This window comes from Aspergillus versicolor (genome assembly GCF_001890125.1).
Source record: "Aspergillus versicolor CBS 583.65 unplaced genomic scaffold ASPVEscaffold_3, whole genome shotgun sequence".
NCBI classification, from domain to species: domain Eukaryota; kingdom Fungi; phylum Ascomycota; class Eurotiomycetes; order Eurotiales; family Aspergillaceae; genus Aspergillus; species Aspergillus versicolor.
Genome location: NW_024467526.1, coordinates 1752882 through 1773728, shown reverse-complemented (window position 1 = coordinate 1773728; position 20847 = coordinate 1752882). Strand labels below are relative to the sequence as shown.

Genomic DNA, 20847 nt, shown 5'->3' with positions numbered 1-20847 from the left:
GTTTAGGTCTAGCCTCAAGCAGTAGTCACTGGCGATATGGATTGATATCAACTTGGAGATAACCTTGTACAACATGAGTATTGGAGTCCAGTACAGCATATAACTCACTGGCTAACCGATCATTATTCTCAAGTGAACCTGCCATTCTTTGATTTCTAGCCATTAGATTGTATATACTGTAGATGATTGTGGGTCGCCCATGTAGGGCAGACAAAGCCAGCTCAGGGTGAGAAGGGACTGTTTTCACTTTCCTGTATCTTTTTATCTCCCTTCCATCTCTTTTATTTCAGCCTGAACTTGGTTTTTATCCTATTTTCTATATAATCCCAACTTCATTATACTTCAAACACGTTCAGCTCTGAAAAGAATGGCCAACAGTGCGCGCATTCGGGCTTTCCAGAATTGGATGAAGCCATTGCGCCTTCCTATTTCTCGGGGTGGAATGTCGCACCTTCCTTTTCGCGACAATGTTCAGAGGGAAATCGGAAGGTGCGATCAACTCCTTGATAGTGATGGGCAGCCACGGGTGCCTAAGGCAGAAAACGAGTAAGTTCTACCGCAAGACGGTGTAACAATCTATAAAATCCATACGGATATCGTGTGCCGTAATCTACCTAGCAATCCGATAAGACTGTCATCTACGACGCCCTAGTATGACAACAATGTATCTGCCGGCAATAATGGCCAATCGGAAGACCCACGATACCATGAAGAACTGGTACGCTCCGCCGAATAGATCCATCTCCAACTGATAGACACGGGCCTCTTATACCCCTCTCCGCCAGATAATGAACCATCAACCAGACACAATGCAATCCCCAGAATTACAGCCAGAATCTTCATTCCTCTCCAGGGCCATTCTCGCAGTCTTCTGTGCGGTATTCATCTGCTTCTTCGCCATATACATTCGAGTATGCACGCATCCCTACCCTAACAAAAATTTCAAATCTAACCGCTCTAAAGCCTAACCGCAACGCTCACCATGGGTTTGAATCACTATCCAATCCAACCACCTTGGGTTCGGAAACGAAAGTAGGGACTGATCAAAATGCTTCGGCATGCCCTCCTATTACTCCGCTCCTAACATTCAACTGGGAATCAGCCGAGCCTCTAGTCTTTAGACCCTTCAAACCAAAGTACCACTTGACCATGGGTGAGCCTACCTGCTTACCTAGCTCTACATTTACTTCCTCAAGTAAGTCTGCAAAAAGAAGATAGATAACTAATATAAACCAACAGCAATCTCCAACCTCGACCCGTCAGAACTCATCCCTATGGACAAGACATATCTCTCTCGGCTAAGTCTACGAAAACAACTACTAGCCAAGCACCCAGATGTCGTTCGTGCTGTGAACATCCAACATCACGAGCTACAGACGAATGATGAGATCCGGGATGCTATATACGAGTGGTACGCTTTCGTTATGAGAACTTACTTACCAACGCGGTACCCGACGATGTTTCGTCTCTTGCATCCGTCGAACAGCAGCGACCACAAGGGAACACAGATCGAGTCGCTTGTCACGGGTTTGATAGTCCCCGTTGACCCTGAGGAATTGGTGCGGTCGTTCTCTCAATCCGAGGACAATGTTATGGCAGGTTCTGAGGTCCCTTCAGTGGAGTCCGACCGTCAATCGGAGTACAGAAGGACGAAAGACGGTCTCCTCCATCTTTTTGATACCCTTGCGTCTTGGATAGACGAAGACTTTCTTATCCTCCTCCCTTCTCAACCCTCACCTTTAGACCAAGACCAAGAACCAAAGTACCATCTGCAAGCTTACGCAACATACTTCCCCTCAGGCTTCGACACGCGCACAAAACTCTCAAAGCCACTATCTGAAATCCACGCTCCAGTCCCGGGGTACAAGCAGAAATTGGAGAAGTCAATGGATAGGTTCTTCGACAAGCTGGAGGTTGGCCGGGCCGTTTTGCGCGTGAATTGGAGTATCATGACTAAGGGGACTGGGCTGTTTGCGGCATTTGGTGGCTTGCATGATCATTCTTCACCCTCTGATCCTGCTTCTATAGACACTAAAGCTGGCGAGCGGGGAGATGAAGGGGATGACGAGGAAATTAAAATTGATGAGTTCGATGGAGATGAGACATATGTTCGCTGCGAGAGACAGACACTGCACCGGTTGCCAAAGACGAAAGCGTTGGTTTTTGCGTTCCATACGTATTTGTACCCGATTCAGGATATTAAGGACGAGGGGCTTGGCGAGGATTTGGCGGTTGCTATTGATGGGTTGAAGGAGGGAAGTGTGCCGGGGATATATCCGTATAAGAGGGGGCCATACTGGGGAGAGGCGGTAAAGGCATTTTTGAAAGCTTAGGTTATTTCATCGCATTTAATTTCTATATTCAAGCGGTCTGCTTTTCCTTTTGTTTAACTGTTATAAGTTATGATACAGCAAGACGTCTACAGACGCTGGATCACCTTAATCAGATCAGCAGTCACACCCATAGCAGTCACATCGCCTCCAGCACCGGCACCCTGCACGATGAGCGGGTTGCTGCCGTACCGACGGGTGTAGAAGGAGATAATGTTGTCACTACCCTTGAGACCAGCAATGGCGCTGTCCTTATCGAACTGTTGCAGTCCAACACGAACCTCCTTCTTCCCTACATCAATGCTCCCAACATACCGCACAACCTTACCAGCTTTCTCGGCGCCCTCTTTGATGGCCGCCAGCTGGCCATCAAACTCGGGAAGCCTCGTCATGAACTCCTTGATTCCCTCGGCAGAGGAAGGCAAGCTCGCCAGCTCGCTCGGAATCAAAGACTCAATAGGGAACGAGTCGGGAGATTGCACCTCCAATCCGGCAATACGGGCAAGGATGGTCAGCTTCCGGGCAACATCCATGCCGTTCAGGTCATCTCTAGGGTCAGGCTCCGTGTAGCCCAACTCCTTAGCCTGGCTAACGACGTCGCTCCACTTCGCGCTCGAGGACCCAGACGCCGGAGCAAAGGTGTTGAACAGGAATGAGAGCGTTCCGGAGAATACACCCTCGATGCGGGTAACCTCGTCGCCCGTCGCGGTGAGATCCTTCAATGTCGAGATCACGGGCAGACCTGCACCAACTGTACTCTCGTGGTAAACTAGTGCATTTCCTTCATTTGCGGCAGAGAAGATCTCTTTCCACAGAGCGAGGTCGGACGAGAAACCCTTCTTGTTCGGGGTGACGACGCTGACGCCGCGGCGGAGGAAGATCGGGTACGAGGACGCGAGCGCGGGGTCGCTGGTGTTGTCGACGAGGATTGAGCGGCCGGGGGCGGAGGCGAGGTATCCGGCAATCTCATCGTGGGTGAGGGCGCCGGACTTAGTGAGGGAAGGGGCTTCAACGGCCGTTTTCCATTCTGCGGCGGGGATGGCGGGGGAGTAGGACGGGGTAGGCGAGAGGAGGGTTTGGTTGGAGCGGGCGAGGAGGACGAGCTTGGGGGCGTTGGGGAGGCGTGCGAGCTGCTGGAGGAAAGCAGTTCCTACGCCGCCGACACCTGGGGAGAGTAACCGTTAGAATCATGCTCAATGTCCCTCGCTGCTGGGTGTTGGCGGGGTATGTTAGTTTGTATATTGGGACTTGTAGCTTACCGATGATACCAAGGTAGACTGGGGCAGACATTCTGGTGCAATTTCCGAATTATTTACTCTTTAATTGCGATAATTAAAACATAAATACCAAAACAGCGACAGGATGAGAAAGAAAAGAGGTTGTAGAAATTCGTGACTCCGACCATCGGATACACTCCCGTCATCGAGCGTGGGGTACCTAGCTGCTGAGTCATCCCTCGACCGACACCGCAAAGGGAAAGAAAGAAAGGTGCCCGCGAGCGCTAACTATCTAGCAGCTCTCCAACATCCAATCTTATACCAAACAATAATAACCAAGCCACAATGTCCAATCCAGGACTATACGGCCAAAAGCCCCAAAAGGAATCCACATCCGATGCCCCCTCTTCCTCAAACCTCGCCTTTACAACAACTCTCTCTTCCCTAATCGCCTCCGGCACCAGCGACAAAGACCCGTCGCGCCACGGCCGCACTCGACCCTCCAAATCCTCCAAATCAGATATCTTCGCCCGCCCCAACAAAGGCGCCCAGAAACGCGCAGCCGCTGATCTCCGCGATGACGACGACACAGCCGTCCGCCAGATCCACCAGTCCTCGAAGGACATTGGGTCCGTGGACGCCGCGACACTGCACCGCTCGAAGCGGCGGATGCAGGAGAAGGCGCGGCAGTATGATGATTTAAAGAAGGGTCTCTATCTCGCCGCTGATAGTGAGAGTGATGAGGATGATCATGGGCCGAGCGCGGATGCATATCTATCGCGTCTGCGCCGGAAGGAGAAGGAGGGACTGGTTGATTTCGATAAGAAGTGGGCTGATGCAGAGCGGGAGAAGGGTTCGGATGATGATACGGATTCAAGCTTTGAGCACACGGACGACGATAATGCATCGGTGGTTTCATACGAGGATGAGCTTGGGCGGACGAGGCGCGGGACCAGGAAGGAGGCCGCGCAGGCCGCGAAGCTGAAGAATGAAGCGGGTGAGAAGGAACAAGATAAGGAGCGCTGGCGGCCTTCTCGGCCGGAGAATCTGATATATGGGGCTACGGTGCAGAGCGAGGCGTTCCAGCAGACTGATATAGTTGCGGAGCAGATGGCTTATCTTGCGAAGCGGAGGGATCGGTCGCCAACACCGGACGAGGTTCATTATGATGCTGATGGGGAGGTCCGGAATCGGGGGACAGGGTTCTATGCGTTTTCGAAGGACGAGGAGGTGAGGAAGAAGCAGATGGAGGAGCTTTTGAATGCGAGAGTGGAAACCGAAAAGGAGCGCAATGCTAGACAGGAGAGACGGGTCGAGAGGGAGATGGTGAAGGATGAAAGGAGAAAGGAGATAGACAAGTTGCGCGCGAAGAGGCGTGCCGAGATGTTCTTGTCCGGTTTGGGTGATATAGGTGTTTCGGGATAGCCTTTCATATATGTTGCATTAATTGGCGCTCGGTTTGGTAAAGTCCTTTTGAGATACCCATTATGTTGGCAGGTTACTTTTATTCTAAATCTAATATTGCAACTACATACTAACAAACACTCCAACCCCGCTCATGCCCGTCCCTATAATTCAATGCGCCATGCTAAGCCAAGCCAAGCCATGAACTTGTAAATCCAAGAGTAAAAATGTTGAGACTCGCTCAAATCAAACAACAGCGTAAAAGCCGTATCAGTCGTAGGCGCGTAAATCATAAGTCATGTCATGCTTCTGCAGGGCATGCCAGGCCCTGATTAGTCTTTTTCTTCTGTCGTAAAAAGTAACCATAGCTGCCGAAATTTGAAACCAAACAAAACAATATATTAGGTAGTTGATATAGTACGTAAATTAGATGCGTTCGCTGGCGAGTTCTGCCATGGTAATTCTAAATCCGTCGGCATCTACTTGACATTAGCGCAAGCTGAAACCAGGGCAGAGGGATATATGAAACTTACCGTCTCGGTTTGTAAACTTCAACAAAAACCCGCCTCTCGGTGTCATTGGGGGTGTATACTGGGGGAATGTAAATATAGTTTGACGGAGCTCGCGAAGCAGAATAACTTCCGGGCCTGGCCTCTGAAGCCATCGGGGATCAAGGATTTGGTGCGTTATAAAGGCAGTCCAGACAGGAGATCTATCCTGTTTGTGAGCACATATCACTCGTGGATCTGCTTGTATGCTTACCTTTTCATTTCGCCTTTGTGTACTGAGGCTTGAAGTCGTATTGCTCCGGTGACTTTATCCCGGTACACGCGCAAGGCATGAATGAAGCCATCGTCCAATATTGGCCTGCAAAATTAGCTACATGCACTCACAAGGGATTGCAGCGGGGTATCTTACGATCCGAAAAGCTCTTCTTCCTGATCGAGCTCAAAGTCACGAATCTGAGCCACAGGCTTGCCTGAGTCTTGGGAGCGGAGCGCCAAGAACGTGCAGAAGAAAAGGACCATGACTATGCATATCAGCAGTGTTATCGAGAACTCCCAGTTCAAGTACGTACCTTCAATTGTGGTGAATTTGAGGTTCGCCCACACTATCAACTCAGAACCGCTCTTACGCCGTCGGCATAATTGGAGGCATGACGGGCCGTGCCGGACGATCTCCAGCAAATTCAAGGGCAGGCAGTAATACTCCCTAGATGTACTGCACACTATGCGCGCACGGTGATCCGCTTCACGGACGTAGAAAAGTACACGGAAGTTGCCGAAAGATCTATGTAGTCAGTTTAGCAGCCCATTATAAGTTAAAGAGCGTCCTCACAATTCAATAACTTTTCCATAGCCTTCAGCGTCAAGCCAATCATACAAGTCCGGGCGAGGATCCCCGTAACATACAGATCTACCATATCTATTAGCAAAGCCTGCTTCCATAAGAATCCCGCACTTCTTACTTATCTCCCCTGCTCGGAACCCGGGTGTTTCCACGCGGTTGGAAAAAAACTTGTGCCGCCCAGTGCTCGTTCAATGCATTGGAGCCCAATGAATGGCTAGTGGCCGAGCTAGTGACAGGCGAGCCGGGGACACCAGGAAGTAGAGCGGGCGTGTCAAAGAATGACCCAGAGGACGGTGATGTCGGGGTTGGCGACAGATGGGGCGGCCGGGCACGCTCGTAGGACCTCCTTGTGCGAGGTCTACGGTCACTCAGTGGACTTCCAGGTGCGGTGCTGTTGCTGCTAGAGGAGGATGCCGAACTCATGGACAGTGTACCAAACCGCCTTACAAGACGGCTATCCTGCTGCACTAATAGATCCTTGAATCCCTCGCGGAGACGAGACATGAGCAAGAGGTCGGGGCCTGCTCTGCGAATAGACACATGTTTGGTTAGCTCAAGCTATGGCTAATTATGGCTGAGGTCAATGTGGGAGCACGCACTCCTTAATCAATTCCTCCAATTCCTTCATGAAGAATTTATATTTGATTAATCGGTTTGTTAACGTCTCCTCTGATTCGTCTAGGAAAAACCTGGTCATACTCTCCCAGGTCCGTTGATGTGCGGCTCGACTAGAGCCTTTGCGGCCCTCAAGCCTGCCAAAGAATTCGACGATGTCATCGAGAGTATACTGCAAACTGGCGCTCACCAGTTCCACATCTGAACGTGCGACATTGAAGACGGTTCCGTAATGACGGTGTCGTGACAGGTCCTCTAGCGATTTAAGAGACGAGCTTATCGTGTAGAGATCGGCGATAATGATAGTGATAGCCGTTGCATGTTCTGGGACATGGTCACGAAAGCGCCGGAAGCCAGCGGCGACATCTTCTGCGACAGTGGCAGGAACGCTCAGCGCCATTGTGAGGTCGTGTATGACAGGCCATGCAAGGCCGGGGAGGAAATCGGCTCGTTATATACGGTGTAGAGGACGGAGGAGAAAATGCGGAGAAACGGTGAGCGGGAGAGGAACCAGCTGTCAAACAAGGTCAAGCAAACACGACAGCCGACAACACAAAGAAAGAGCACACGGAGAATAAATCCTCGCTTTGGTGGAATATAGGGCAAAGAGCGGGAGAAAGGCAGGAGAAAAAAAAGAGTCACGGTGAGGGGCACTCTCTCGGGCCAGCTCAAAAGCGCACAGTCGGAGGAGAAATATTCTTGCAGGAGTCAGAAAGTGCGGTGCTATCGGGATCGCCCCTCGTATGCATATTGATCGTGTTTGCTCCGAAACAGCGAAGAAGGAAGAACTCCACCGGAGTCGGCCAGAGAGAACAAAGACGGGACTTAAAAGAACAGGCCCATTCGAGTCACCCGCCCATCCGCACAGAACAAGAAGACGGAGTGCTGCAAAGTGGGGTCAAGAAAGTCAAGAACAGGCTCAGACTTGCGGCTCTCGAGACAGATTCGGGATAACCCTGGCGTTGACGGAGGGAGGGTTGACGTGGTCGCGCCTAATTAGCCTTGAAGAACGAGCGGTGGTGAGGGTGCAACCCCGCCGCATGTATAATGCTGCTGTTAACTCCATCACCTGACGCTGTCATGGATTGATGCGAACGCTAAGGTTGACTCTGAAACATCTCGACCCTTCAGGATTCTTCACACACCAATGCTTAAACCACCTTGTCTAGCCATCTGACAATAAGCCTGCCTCCCGCTTGTCAGATCGCCCTGGTTTCATGATACGACCCACAGAGAGTAAGCCAGAGCCCACCTGCACGGCTGCGCTAATACACCGTCCTGAAGAATCAAACCAGTCTCCACCATGCTAACACTGAGAAGCAGGACATCCCGAACGGTATACACAAACAGCAGGGTTCCAACCAAATAAACCAGCTACTCAGAAAGTTTTCCCATTTCTTCCAGGCGCGCTCTCCACCTCGACCACAGGATGAACCAGGCCGTCACGCGACATCTGATGCATGCCATTCGGGCTCAATCTGAACTTCCGAGTCCTGGTGAACTACATAATCTACCTTACGGGTTCTACAAAATAAACTTTTAACCAGACGGGGAGTCGAATAGTGTTGACACAAAGCACCCCTTCAAAACCAGACTCTCTCCATTTATCAGGGCGACGAGCATCTCGCACCCTACAGACTGTAGGCTACAGTACCCTACAGCGATAGGACTATGGAAGAAAGCCAAGTCTTCCATGCTCGTACCATGAAAATTTTGAGGCGGATAAGCAGGGGTCGACACTGTACATCTCCCCCAGCATCCATCTAGCTGGAAGTTTTATCCATATGAAGCAAACAATGAAGTATGGCCACCAGCGACTGTATCACTATCTACCTCAAATCCATGGCTCACACCCCCGTCGTCGCTTGCTAGAAAGCAGACTCCAATGTTCATACAAACATCGAAAGCACTAGCTAGCAGGAGAAACCAGAGGTAACAATTAAGCCCTAAGAGCCTCAATGCAATATTTCCCATTTTCCAATAATGACTCGGAAGATCTCGGAAATTCTCCGCGCTGGCTGCCAACGGCCTATACGGAACAAGCCCGGCTGCAGAGAATATTCCTTGTCATGGATTGGACCTGACCTGGCAGCCTCAGGCACCAGTCGGAGATAACGGAGCTCGACGCGTCGGAAGTAAACAATGACGTCCTCGCGTCGGGAGCTCGGGCCATCTTTCATTGAGCTGCTTAATACGGCACGCAGAGTTCAATACATTCGAGCTGCACTCATTCAATGGTGATATTACTACAGTAACTAGGGATCTGAGTGTGTAGCTTCACTCAATCATATTTAAGTTACCCGAAACAAGGTTCTCCGACGACCTGGCACCAGCGCCGAGCACCTCCGATTCAAGCAAACCCAGTCCGTACGCTACATTCCCATTGAAGATCCTTCATGAACAGAAAAGCAAGCACAAACCACCATCACCCCATCCCAGAAGCCGTTAACAGATGGTAAGTAAATAATGAAAAGGGCGACAACAAATTGAGATGATTATCAGCGATTAGGAAAGCAAAACACACAACGCCAAGGGGTCAAACGACGAGACACCTAATACTAATAGGTGATTTAGGACGATTCCTCCTCCTCGTCGCCGCCAGCCTGAGGTGTAATCGGTGATCAGTAATTGTTCCCTTCAAACAGGGGACAATACGTTTACATACCTGGTAAGCTGCCTTCTCATCCTCGTACCGCTTCTTGTCAGCGGCGGCCTTGTCCTCATAGGGCTTGCGCTCCTTGGGGCTAAGGGCCTTCCACTTCTCACCGAGCATCTTTCCGACCTGGCCTGCGAAGAGTTAGTGTCAAGTGACGCTATCATGGGTTAGGCGCATTGATCTTACCGAAAGCGATGCCGGGGTTCTCTTCGCGGACCTTCTCGCGGGTGTCATTGGCGAAGAACATGTATGCGGAGAGACCACGCTTAGGGGCGTTGGGGTCTGAAGCACTGGTTAGCTGGGCTCAAAAGCTATTGACAGCACGACCTACCCTTCTTCTTTCTGGAGCCAGCGCCATCACGGGTGGAGGCCTTGGTCTTGCGAACGGGCTTGTCGGCCTTAGGCATGTTGAGAGTTTGGGGCTGTTGACCTGTTAGCGGGATCAAGGGTAGACATGACGGATTCTGACGGCAAATCACGAAATTGATAAATGAATTGGGAATAAAACACTCAGGCGACAATAGTAAAATGGAAGTAAGTGAGGAAGAAAAGGTGTTGTGATGACGCGCACAGGAAAAACGAGGGTGGTAGGCGGATGGGCAGTGCGCGCGCTCCCAAACAAGAAGAGCGCGGTCGCAAGTCGGGGGTAATGACACGAAAATAAAGCGCGCAGAAGAGCAACCTACCTGAAAATGAAGTTGAAATGGGTATCAAATTAAAGGTTGAAGTTGGCGTTCAAAGCCTGTGTTTGTTAGCCGGCTGCTCAGTCCGCGAACTATACGCTGGCGTCGCATATGCGCGACAACAAGACGGCGCGAGGATGGAGGAAAAATCGACCAAGATGAGGATTGCAGAGGGTGAAGGTGTAGGAAACAAGCAGTTGGAAGAAAGGAGAGTTTGGTTGTGTGGGTGGTGAAGAGAGAGAGCGTGAGAGTTGAGTGTTTATCGTGTATACTCACCTATGCGGGTGTACTTTTTTGTATGGGAGAAAATGTATGGGAGAGCGTAGTGAGTGAAAGCAGAGAGAGTGAGAGAGAGGGAGAGGGGAGAGTAGTAGTAGTAGGAGGGCGAGGGCAGCGAGCGACGGGAAAGCGGGCCATCGATTCTTACCAGCGCTTTCAAGGGAAGGGGGGCACAGCAAGGGAAGGAAACGAGACGCCGCTCCAGCTCTGCGACTGGCTGCCCGCCCTGCTGGAGAATGACTCGTATTGTACCTTACCGTTCTGTACCGTCATTTTGCGACCGGCGCCAGTGGACTTTCTGCGTGATTTTCATCACTCCCATCTGCGTTTTGGACCAAAGTTGGCTGGGGAGAAGCCAGGTTTTTTCTCAAGAATGTCACTGCAACCATTCTCAAGGCCGTAGATTCAAAATTTTGCTGCCTTCATTCTTTTTCAGTGTAGCTGCACGCCACGCATCTTCTCTCAGGAGTCAAGGCGGCTGCTCGCCGTATGGAAAAGTACGGTACCAGTGAAATACACAGCCTACGCCACGGCCTGGATTAGTATGTGGGTTAATTGTCTTATGGTAAAATAAAATAATATCACACCGAGACAAAGTGATAGGCTGCTGGCTGAGTGGTACCATAGAAACGGCGGTCGTAGCACTCTGGCAATCAAGTTGCAGTCTTCGGTAGGAGGAGTGCGGACTGCGGGCCATCCATCTTTACATCATCCCAAAGTGCTCCGTACAACTCCGTAACAGCAGGCGAGTCGTACTACTAGCAGTTCCCCCAAGCACTGTCCTGCTGGGGGTGCGGCCTTAGTCCTTGGCCCATGATGTGTGCGTGTGCAACTCAGCTGTGGTCACGGATAAAGAAATCTGATGGTGGCTCGTAATAATCCACAGTCATGATGCTGTGATGTTTCCATACGCCTCTGATACCTGAGGGGTTTCTTAGTGCAGTCTTTCAGCTCTGCTCTGCAGTCGCAATCCTCTGAACCTCGGCGGCGCATCTGACGGCTCTACAAGCAAACCAGCCCAAAAAAAAGTAAAACTCTTTGTTCTCTTTATCTGCTTGACATCTCAGAATCTGCCCGGATTAAGAAGCAAAAAAAGAAGCAATGAAACTCTTCCTGGCGCTTGGGTTGACTATCACAGTCCAAACTTTGGAAGAAGTCCTTCTCCACACGAGCTCTGCCAAATTCGTCAGCCTTTTCCTTCCTCACTCCAACCGCCCTCAAGGCTTTTGAAACTGGCTCACACTTGGAACCTGCTTTGCATGTGTCTGGTCTTCCAGGGCTCGACCCCTCCCGTCGACCAGAAAAAAGTACCTCTGACCTCTTCACCGCAGACTTTGGAGTGCTGCGGTTGACCCTCCTTGCTCAATTAAGCTCTGCCTATCCAGAGGAAAGCAGTTGCCCGTCGTCACACAGCAACCAAACGCGGTCGTCTCCTACGACTCACCAGAGCTATCCCGCCAATGAGACAAGTATATTGTCGCAATTCCTGTAATCAAGAGACTCGGCCATCGACAGCCAGCAAAAATTACCTGTCACAATTGCCAACGGATTATGTGGGCATGCCGCTCCATGGGTTGAATCTGCTGGTCATGCCCAAGACCTCACAACACTGGATATATTAGGTAGTATTCACCATCCATTCAATGGGCTTGGACCTTCATAATGCCTTTTCCCGCTGGCAACTCGCCGTATCCCGTGCTGATACACCCAGCCGGACAAGGTTTGTTTGCTCATCGGGCAATACAAAGCGTTTGCAGCCAGCTGCTCACCAGCCGAATTAACTTTTAATTATTATTGATGGGTATAGTTCCATAACAGGGTTGCCAGTCCAGCAAGGCCCAGTGCTAGCATTTCATAGGGTAATCTGGTCCGGTGCTCAGTAAGGGCCTTGACCAAGTCCAGCGCAAATGCCACTGCATTCCAACGCAAACAACACCACCAAACTTACTGGATTGTAACCGCTTAGCATGCCCTTGGTAGTGGTATTGTAAGCCCCGGTCAAACGCCTAATTAATGTGATATGTGATTAATAACACTGACAATAATACAACAACGGGCGATGGTGGGGAGCCGTCGGCCTGCTGCCCCGTCCACTGCCCTGCCTCCATCCACCTGCCTGCCCTTCTTCCCCCATCTTCGAAACTCTTCCCGTTCCCATCCTGCTGTTTTTAAGGCAGCATTACGCGCCGAGTCTCGCCACGTATCAGGCTGCCTTACTCATGTGGCGGGCTTCAACGGCTTGAGTCAGCCCACCGGTTTCAAGTTCCTGCAGGATTCTTTTCGCCCATTGAGAGTTGGTTCGTTCAGCTTAAATTTCGCCGTGACGAATCTCCTTCCCAGCCATGATGTCACGTGGGTCTATACCAATCAACACCATCAATCGTCAACACGACAGTCAAGTATTCTTTTCTTTTCTCTTATTTCTATCTCACCTAGCGGCGGATCAATTGCATGTAGCTTGCACAATATGAGCTACCATTTCAACTATAACTCGAACATGGCATGACATTAATCAAGGGTATCTTATCCCGCCGTAAATAAACGCCTATCTATATAAACACCAGAAATCCTGTCCAAAGGTTCTACCTGGGGCACTATTTCGTAGCATCACAGTAATACCCAACCCATCAATCATTGGATTCATCGAGAACAAGAGCCGTGAGATCCTCGTCTTCTGCCCAATTCACTCCGCTGCTTACAATAATCGCGCTTGCAACGTTCTTCATAGTTTCCCATCTGGCTTTGCTCTTCTTGTAGTCTGTTTCGAGTTCAGCCAATTGTTGTTTCAGCTCGGGATCATCGAGCTGCTCTCTCCAGGAATCGTCATCCTTTGTAAGCTCTAGCAGCTCCCGAGCCAACTCTTGGTTCTTCTCGTGGAGCTGCAAGTTCTCTACCTCGACGGTTGAGAGCTTCTTCAAAGCCGCGACCTGTGCCTCCGTTAAATTCTCCTGTGCCAAGGACAATATGTCCCGGCGGTTGATGAGACGAAGAAGCGCCCTGTCGCCCGTTAACAACATGCGCCTAGATCGATAGTTTACCGTCGCAACTTAGCGCAAGGCAAGGCGTGGTACTTACCGCTCAGCGGGGGTTGCTCCTTTTAAATGAACAGCTTTGAGGATAGGGTCTGTTATAAGCACGGTGTTGACCGCTTTTTTCCTAACGGTGTAGGTAGCTCTCGCGTCGAGCAGTTCGCGTTCTGCTGTAACAAGTTCCTCTGCATTGTTTGTGGAGAGTGGTTCCAATTCTGGGGAAAACGTTATTACTCAGAATTGAGAGAAAACTTGAGAAAATAGACGAGCGCGTCAGACATGCCTTGTTCTAAAAGGGCCTTCTCGAGTTCTTGCTCCTGGATTTGCTGATATAGCTGAACGATCAAGGCTTCTTTGTCCGAAAACGATACAGTGTCTCTGGGATCGTCAGCTGCCAGGTCCAGCAGTGTGACTTCGCCCGAGCTCAGTTGAGGGAGTCCCCGGGCTTTGGACGACGACATCGAGCAGGGCCTCGTGGCGACTTCAGTACATCGCGTGATAGAACTATTACTGGAGTCTTTGCAGAAGAAGTATTCGTGGGTGAGTATTCAGGGAAGCGCAGGCAGTGGGCGGTGGAGACCAGGTGTGGTGCATTCGGACCCGCGGCATCCAAATACAGTCTAGGCTGGGGAAGCTTCTCAGACATCTGGAAGCCTTAACGCTCTCTTATCATCCCAACATCCCGCATTCCTCGCTGGACGACTTCTGAGCTGCGCTGCTCGGTTGTTGAGGGGGATGTCTCTGCACATCTACATCGCTCACACAGGTGAGCATCTACTAGCGGACTCGGGGTCGTTCTCTACGTAGGTTCTCCTCCCGGCGCATGCTTCCCTTGCCTCGGGCGCCTGCTCCGCTATCGGCAAGGGAATGTTAACTGGCGTTGCTGACCTTTTCACCATTAGAACGGACGCCCTGCGGTCATGGATTACACAAAGCACATCTATTCCACCTCAAAGACAGATTTTGATGACCGCACGTGGGAAGAACGTCAAGATCCAAACGCTGACCACTGAAGTATGTCCTCACCGCTCCGCTCCCAGTCCATGTGAGGTATCGCAAGCTGATGCTATTTCGAACAGAGCGAGATATTTGTGTACGATAGACGATATGTTAGCGAACAAGATAACGCCGAACTCCCAAGCCTTCCGTCTCCACAGCCCCTCGTGCTCGATAATCCTCCGGATACACTCTCCGACCAGAATGACCTACAAGCCTGGCGGAACCTATACCTGGCTAGGAAGACATGGGCCTCTAAGTTGACCACACGATGTGCAGCGGCGGATTCAAGTATCCGCGAGCTCAACGAACGCACCGAAATCGTCAACCGAGCTGCCGGCGTTGCTCTTGAGAATCTGAAAACGCACGTGGCCAGCCTGGAGAATCGATTCCAAGAAGCACAAACATGGGCCAGCGAGCTGTCAAAGGAGCAACAGTCAGCACTTGAGGGGTGGAAACGTGCACTTGGAAACCTCGAGAATGTTTCAGCGCGAAAGGACTTTTCTTTTCTAGGTCGGCCATCAACGCCCAAGAAGGATTCCGACAAGGGGACAACGGGGACATTGCTCGACTATGTGGATGCAGGGGAAGTGCATAAAGCTGGATCCGACGCGTCTGCAACGTCCTCACGCTTTATCCAGCAGTTCCAGGATATTGAAAAGGCCGTCGGCGAGATCGCTGCTGAAACCCAGCGGTTACTCGACGATGTTCCTCCCTCTGGCTCCGACAACGTCGAAGGTCTCCTACAAGAGGTGGAACCGTTGGCCAAGAAAATCCAGTCCGACTACGAGCATGTTCTCGCCTTACCCAACAATCAAAAGGCCTTAGCCAGTATCTCTAGACTTGCGCTGAATCATACCAAGGACATCTTGCCATCGATGCTGGAGATTGGTCTCGAAATTCGAGAAGGCTTGGGCGGAGCTGCCAACCAATATGATGCTGCGGCGAAGGCTGCGCTTAATCATACGAAACTTATATCCTCTATTGAATCACGTCTGGCTGACGTACAATCTCAAATCGCTAACCTCACCTTCCAAAGCGATGCTTTCGATCTGCTGTATTCTGTCTTTCACATGCCTCTGGTGTACGGGTCTGTTCTGATCGAGTCCGTGAGGCGACGGGAATTCAATGATAAGATGAAGAGCGATTCATTGACCTTGGCCGAGGAAATGTCCGTCTTCCAAGACGAGGAGCAGCGTCGAAGAAAGAAATGGATGAAGAATATGGAAGATTTCATTTCCATCACGGACACGACCACGCCAGGAATCGAAGTCAACCTGCGAGGCCACGATTTTGAATGGCCCGCGGTTACCAGGAAAGAAATCGAATCATACATTGAAGAGTTAAAGTCAAAACCTGGCATGTCCAACGCGGCGCAGGAATTGGCCCAAGCTTTCAAGGAGATCGATGCTCCCACCCGAGTGCAGCGCCGTAGAGCGAAAGCGTTCAAACAGGGAAGTCTATATGATCTAAGCCGCAGCTCCCTCTTACTCCATAGCGATGAAATGGTCCGAAATTTGAGGGACGAGAAGAACAAACTTGAGGAGAAACTACGCGGTTCGGAGAGCAGGATCCGAAAACTGGAGGATCTTCTTCATCGTCAGAGCCATATAGTCCGTCCTGCAAGCGGTAACTTCTCCATCGACTTTCCCAGCTCTCCGGCATCGCCTCATCCTGACCACATGTCACGGAGATCGTCGGTATCGTCACGGCGAATGTCTGCAAATCAGACATCGGAGGAGAAGAACCTCATTAACCGTATTGTGCATCTGGAAGCCGAGCTCGCCAACGAACGCGAGACGGTTCAGCGACTACAGCGGGAGGCTCACGTGGAGCGCCAGTCAAATACCGATAAGATGCAGGAAGCCCAATCCACGAAGAATGATCTTATCGGAAATCTGGAAGCTCGACAACGCGAGTTTGGGGACGAGCGGCGGTACCTGGAAGGTGAGGTGAAACGGTTCAAGATCCGCATCGAGGAGCTTGAGGAAGAACTAGATAGAGTCGCCGATGGCCGCGATCACGAGAGGCAAGATTCTGACGAACGTATGCACCAACTAGAGCTGGAATTGCAAGATGCACATGTCCGTGCGGATGCAGAAATGCGGAAAGCCAACAACCTACTCGAGCAGATGCAATCTCATAAGGATTCGGGAGATCGCTTCCGAGAACAAGTGGACGAACTGGAGAAACGGGACTCAGAGAGGAAGCAAAAAGACCAAGAATTTTATCAGGCATTGCAGGGTGCCTTTATGAATCTGTCACCTGGGGGTACTGTACCCAATGAAGTCGCAGACATCATTAAGGCAATTGACGTGCTTTCTGAAGGCTTAACGATCCACGCCAATACTGCCGAGGACAACGCTACAAAGTCAGCAGCAGAGAATAAAACTCTAACGGAGCAGCTCGAGAAGATGGAGTCAGAATCTAAGACATTAAAGAGCGCTTCAGATGGTTACAAGTCCGAGCTGGAAAAGGCTCGGGAAGAGCTCGAGCAGGAGAAGTCAAAGTTGGCTTCTTTGAAATCTGAGTTAAACGATGAAAGGACTAGACTCGGTGAGCTGGAGTCGAAGCTTGCAGCCGGCGAGACAGGCGCCGGTGCCCTACGTGAACATGTTGCAGAAGAGGAGCAGAAGGTTACTGATATATCTGAACAACTCGCTGAAGTGGAGGCACGGGCTCGCCGTTCGGAAGAGGAGGTCTTGCAATGGAAGAAGAGGGTTGAAGTCCTATCCGAATCCGATAAACAGACTACTGCGAAAGTTGATGTTCACACGCCAAAGCTTGAGGAGCTTTCACAACAACTGTATGCTCAAGTGGAGAAGTTGGGGCGCATGTTGGAGCAACTAGGCTTTACTGTCATCCGGCAAGATGGCGAGATTGTTGTCCAACGGTCATCCAAAGTCAATGCACTATCCGCTACTGCTGACACTCTGGCTCAGTCTGGAGTGGTGTCGGTTAAACCAGATGCAGCCCTTCTGGGCTGGATGCAGGCCAATACTCCAGATGAACAAGCCGACAAGTTCAAGGCCTTCATGGAGTCGTTGCATCAGTTCAATGTGGACATATTCGGAGACGCGGTTGTGAAACGAGTGAAAGACATCGAACTGCTCGCCCGGAAATGGCAGAAAGAAGCCCGTGGGTACCGAGACAAATACCATCGCGTGCAAAGCGAAGCACACGACAAGATTGCCTATCGATCCTTCAAAGAGGGCGACCTTGCACTTTTCCTACCAACTCGGAACCAAGCCATTCGGTCGTGGGCCGCGTTCAATGTCGGTGCACCGCACTATTTCCTACGAGAGCAAGACTCTCATAAGCTTCAAGCCAGAGACTGGCTCCTCGCACGGATCACCAAGATCGAAGAGCGGGTTGTTGATCTGTCCAAGTCCATGAACGGCGGTAACCCTGATCGCCAATCGATCGGCGAGGCAAGCGATGCTGCTTCAATTGACGATGAAAACCCGTTTGAGCTATCAGACGGCCTCCGCTGGTACCTCCTAGACGCCGCGGAAGAAAAGCCAGGTGCACCAGCAACTCCCGGCCTTGGAAAGAGCACCGTCGCGCCAGCGCATGTCGACGCCCGGGGAAGCATCCGGTTAAAACGCACCCCAGCCGGAGCAAATGTTACAAAAACACTCACAAAGAGCCTCGACAGTCGGAGGAACAGCTCTGCCTCCAACAGGAAGGCGCCAGCTCCCACATCAGCACGAGCAAACGACTCGACAGCAGAGGGCGACACTGCTGCCAGCTCCCAGTCCCAGCTACGAGAGCGCGAGCGCGAGGCAGCTCCCATATTCGATGAGGTTCGCCGCGACCTACTCCAGGGTCCGTGAAGAAAATATTTCTAGAAAACCCGCGGTCCTGACTTTCTATGATCTCCGAACCGGGGCTGACAGACCTATCATTCATAGGGCTTGGAACGAACCTATGACCGGATGCTCGGCGATTACGCCCGCCAACTTGGCTCCGGTGCCGTATCTCCCTCCTCTGTTAATAATGCCGACACGCTGTCGTCGTCGATGGCGTCCACCCCGAGCCGACGCCAGGCTGCCAGGGCCACTCGGTTCCGTCCGTGGGAGAAGCTGTGGTCTGTTGATTATCGTCTGGAAAGCGGGAATCCTTAAAGGGGTTCGGCTCTTATTTAGTTAGCCCTCATCCCTGGTGGTCACCACGTACATTGCAGGCCCTGTTTCTGGGATATCAGCTTCAGGCATTGAAATGTCACGTATTACAATGTCATGGTTGTTAGGTCATATAAAGGACACCGGCATGGCATATCCCGCTTGATCTTCTCTTGGTTCCCGTGTCCAAATGATACCCTTTTCGTTATTTGCGATGTTCGTTGGTTCTCCTTTCTATAGTAGTCTTTTTATATTTTGTTGCCGAGAACGGATTTGATAACGTGCGAGTTTGGTTTACAATGTCAGTATTAAATTGAGAATAACGAATTACACCAAGACCCCTTCTATATACCGGTCCAGAGCCCATCCATAAAACACCGTAGCCTAAATAAACACCAAATAATAGAGAAACGGACAGAAAAGAGCAGGAATAATCGCCTTGCAAAGCATATAGACAGTATAAGTTCCCACGAAGGCGTTAGTCCAACTGCTCCGCAAACTTATCTACATCAACCTCTTCATCGGCATCTTCCCCAAACCCTTCCATCCCCCCGACTTCCTGCCAGAATCCGTTGAAGTCAACACCGGCATCTTCAAACAGCTGCTTCGCCTGGACCATGGCACTAGCTTGCCTTTCCGCGGTGAACCCGCCCGGTTGCGTACTCTCATACTGGATAAGCTCGACCCACCTGAAGAAAAGCGCTTCGTGACCCATTTCCGTGAGCTTCTCCTTGAAGTCCAGGATCTGATCGCGCTGCTTGGAGCGTGTACGTCCTTCTTCGGTGTTTTCGTCGCCGACGTGCCAGATTATCCACCCGTCGCTGTCGGTGTTGACCAGCACGGCGGTGCGGAATTCGTCAAGTGGGAGATGTGAAGAGGCGTCTGAGCCCTTGGGTGTGCTGCTACTAGCACCGACGAGCTCGTGCGCTTTGACCATGGCCGGGTAGTCGAGTCCCCAATCTGCGTCAACGAGAAGGTAGCCCGTTTTGAGAAGCCGGTCGGGCGTTACGGCAGCGACGATCTTGTCGCGCATTTCTTCGTCCTCACGGATCCAACGGTTGCGCTCGAGGTTCTGGGATACGGTTGGCTGGCTGCGGCGGACGATAATTTCTTGGCTGCGAAAGCCGATGCGGCGACGCCATTCGATGGGTCCTGCGATGAAGCGGATGGGCCATGGGAGGAATGTTACAACGAGGAGATAGTCGAACAGGACTGGGAGCGCACGGCGGAAAACGACGGAGGCGAGTTCGGTCCAGCTTAACGATGCGGTATCATTCACTGGGCTTGCGAGACCGACTACAGTTGCGAAGAGGGCAGGATACATGGTACGACCCATGTAGACTCGGAGAGCAATGAGTGCAATGATTAGAATGTTCGTTACAGCGGGGATTATAAAGGTTTGCTTTTTGAGGTCGAGGTCCGAGCGGTCGATGTGGATGAGGTATACTTCTTCGGGTGATAGGAGCTTGAGGAACGGAGTGAGACATTCTGGTGCCGGTGTGAACGGGGGAAGAGGGCCGGTTTGAGAGCTGGGAGTCGAGGTTCCAGAGGCCGATGCTGGAGACGCAGCAGGGGCTTTACCCTTGCCAGACCGTCTTGCGGATTTCGCCATGGTGGTGTGAAAATGGCAGAGCTTGTGGGTATGAGCTCGATTGAACAGCTTATAGGGAACAGACGGTCGTTAAAAAAAATGGGAACGCAATCGTAATCGAAGCGTCGGGTCACAGTGAAGCTTTATTTATACATATATCGAAGACTCAAATGTCGTGCGGGAGGGTCCAGGAAGCCACGCGGAGGCTGATGATCAAAACATCTGATGAGGTCACATGCTGGTCAGTCGTCGGGTGCAAAATGAGGACGGCGACGGGAGATATACGTACCGTTTTGTTTCAGATCAACTGATATGTCATCCTGCCACGGGTTTCAAACAAGTGAGAGAAAAGTGAGAGAAGAAGGGAAGCTGATGAAGCATTTCGGGGTTCGTCATCGAGATCAGTGCTTTTTTTGGCCTCCGCACCGCTAACCCGATTTGGCCGGAGGATCCCCTCGGTTTGATGCGTTGGGTTGGCGTCCTGAGTTTACATCCTTATTTACTTCACTTCCTTCGGGCTGTATAATTTTTCTTATCAATACTTCGCGCGTCGCAAATAAACGTCATTGCGTT

General features: G+C 51.2%; 9 protein-coding genes across 9 annotated transcripts; 4 read left to right on the top strand and 5 right to left on the bottom strand.

The window, feature by feature from the left end:
• The first annotated feature begins 1085 nt into the window (after nucleotides 1-1085).
• Nucleotides 1086-2567, top strand: ASPVEDRAFT_39660 (heme-dependent oxidative N-demethylase family protein). Its single transcript, XM_040811975.1, has 2 exons — nucleotides 1086-1153; nucleotides 1240-2567. Exons 1-2 carry the CDS (start codon nucleotides 1150-1152, stop codon nucleotides 2331-2333), a joined length of 1098 nt encoding a protein of 365 aa, XP_040665987.1. The 5' UTR covers nucleotides 1086-1149; the 3' UTR covers nucleotides 2334-2567.
• On the bottom strand, nucleotides 2420-3620 carry ASPVEDRAFT_129152 (homoserine dehydrogenase; the record flags this gene model as incomplete). Its single annotated transcript, XM_040806613.1, has 2 exons — nucleotides 2420-3495; nucleotides 3590-3620. 2 exons carry the CDS (start codon nucleotides 3618-3620, stop codon nucleotides 2420-2422), a joined length of 1107 nt encoding a protein of 368 aa, XP_040665986.1.
• A 231-nt stretch (nucleotides 3621-3851) lies between these two features.
• ASPVEDRAFT_39659 (CCDC174 family protein) lies at nucleotides 3852-5091 on the top strand. The gene has a single exon (XM_040811974.1). It carries the CDS (start codon nucleotides 3893-3895, stop codon nucleotides 4970-4972), a length of 1080 nt encoding a protein of 359 aa, XP_040665985.1. The 5' UTR covers nucleotides 3852-3892; the 3' UTR covers nucleotides 4973-5091.
• Nucleotides 5092-5377: 286 nt separating this feature from the next.
• On the bottom strand, nucleotides 5378-7316 carry ASPVEDRAFT_81798 (uncharacterized protein; the record flags this gene model as incomplete). The annotated part of the gene is made up of 8 exons (XM_040817090.1): nucleotides 5378-5430; nucleotides 5485-5668; nucleotides 5737-5818; nucleotides 5870-5981; nucleotides 6030-6241; nucleotides 6290-6367; nucleotides 6420-6827; nucleotides 6901-7316. 8 exons carry the CDS (start codon nucleotides 7314-7316, stop codon nucleotides 5378-5380), a joined length of 1545 nt encoding a protein of 514 aa, XP_040665984.1.
• A 1975-nt stretch (nucleotides 7317-9291) lies between these two features.
• nhp6 (high-mobility group nucleosome-binding protein) lies at nucleotides 9292-10398 on the bottom strand. The gene is made up of 5 exons (XM_040815088.1): nucleotides 10259-10398; nucleotides 9904-9994; nucleotides 9759-9854; nucleotides 9582-9703; nucleotides 9292-9519 (listed from the first exon to the last, which is right to left on the bottom strand). Exons 2-5 carry the CDS (start codon nucleotides 9977-9979, stop codon nucleotides 9487-9489), a joined length of 327 nt encoding a protein of 108 aa, XP_040665983.1. The 5' UTR covers nucleotides 9980-9994; nucleotides 10259-10398; the 3' UTR covers nucleotides 9292-9486.
• A 2545-nt stretch (nucleotides 10399-12943) lies between these two features.
• Nucleotides 12944-14249, bottom strand: ASPVEDRAFT_39651 (centromere protein H). Its single transcript, XM_040811973.1, has 3 exons — nucleotides 13847-14249; nucleotides 13610-13778; nucleotides 12944-13531 (listed from the first exon to the last, which is right to left on the bottom strand). Exons 1-3 carry the CDS (start codon nucleotides 14022-14024, stop codon nucleotides 13162-13164), a joined length of 717 nt encoding a protein of 238 aa, XP_040665982.1. The 5' UTR covers nucleotides 14025-14249; the 3' UTR covers nucleotides 12944-13161.
• Nucleotides 14250-14298: 49 nt separating this feature from the next.
• atg11 (autophagy protein ATG11) lies at nucleotides 14299-18395 on the top strand (the record flags this gene model as incomplete). The annotated part of the gene is made up of 3 exons (XM_040806504.1): nucleotides 14299-14366; nucleotides 14466-14577; nucleotides 14643-18395. 3 exons carry the CDS (start codon nucleotides 14299-14301, stop codon nucleotides 18393-18395), a joined length of 3933 nt encoding a protein of 1310 aa, XP_040665981.1.
• Nucleotides 18297-19025, top strand: ASPVEDRAFT_39650 (uncharacterized protein). The gene has a single exon (XM_040811972.1). It carries the CDS (start codon nucleotides 18498-18500, stop codon nucleotides 18684-18686), a length of 189 nt encoding a protein of 62 aa, XP_040665980.1. The 5' UTR covers nucleotides 18297-18497; the 3' UTR covers nucleotides 18687-19025.
• Nucleotides 18779-20614, bottom strand: ASPVEDRAFT_556144 (uncharacterized protein). Its single transcript, XM_040815097.1, has 2 exons — nucleotides 20564-20614; nucleotides 18779-20496 (listed from the first exon to the last, which is right to left on the bottom strand). Exon 2 carries the CDS (start codon nucleotides 20293-20295, stop codon nucleotides 19162-19164), a length of 1134 nt encoding a protein of 377 aa, XP_040665979.1. The 5' UTR covers nucleotides 20296-20496; nucleotides 20564-20614; the 3' UTR covers nucleotides 18779-19161.
• Between the last annotated feature and the right edge of the window lie 233 nt (nucleotides 20615-20847).

Excerpts from the sequence above, each read along its gene's own strand:
- ASPVEDRAFT_556144 (XM_040815097.1), bottom strand. The coding sequence starts at position 20,295 with ATGGCGAAATCCGCAAGACGGTCTGGCAAGGGTAAAGCCCCTGCTGCG.
- ASPVEDRAFT_39651 (XM_040811973.1), bottom strand. The coding sequence starts at position 14,024 with ATGTCGTCGTCCAAAGCCCGGGGACTCCCTCAACTGAGCTCGGGCGAA. Across the intron at positions 13,779-13,846 it reads GAAGGCCCTTTTAGAACAAG|AATTGGAACCACTCTCCACA; the intron begins GCATGTCTGACG and ends CGTTTTCCCCAG. Across the intron at positions 13,532-13,609 it reads GGAGCAACCCCCGCTGAGCG|GGCGCTTCTTCGTCTCATCA; the intron begins GTAAGTACCACG and ends AACGGGCGACAG.
- nhp6 (XM_040815088.1), bottom strand. The coding sequence starts at position 9,979 with ATGCCTAAGGCCGACAAGCCCGTTCGCAAGACCAAGGCCTCCACCCGT. Across the intron at positions 9,855-9,903 it reads TGGCTCCAGAAAGAAGAAGG|ACCCCAACGCCCCTAAGCGT; the intron begins GTAGGTCGTGCT and ends CCAGTGCTTCAG. Across the intron at positions 9,520-9,581 it reads ATGAGAAGGCAGCTTACCAG|GCTGGCGGCGACGAGGAGGA; the intron begins GTATGTAAACGT and ends ATTACACCTCAG.
- ASPVEDRAFT_39650 (XM_040811972.1), top strand. The coding sequence starts at position 18,498 with ATGCTCGGCGATTACGCCCGCCAACTTGGCTCCGGTGCCGTATCTCCC.
- ASPVEDRAFT_39659 (XM_040811974.1), top strand. The coding sequence starts at position 3,893 with ATGTCCAATCCAGGACTATACGGCCAAAAGCCCCAAAAGGAATCCACA.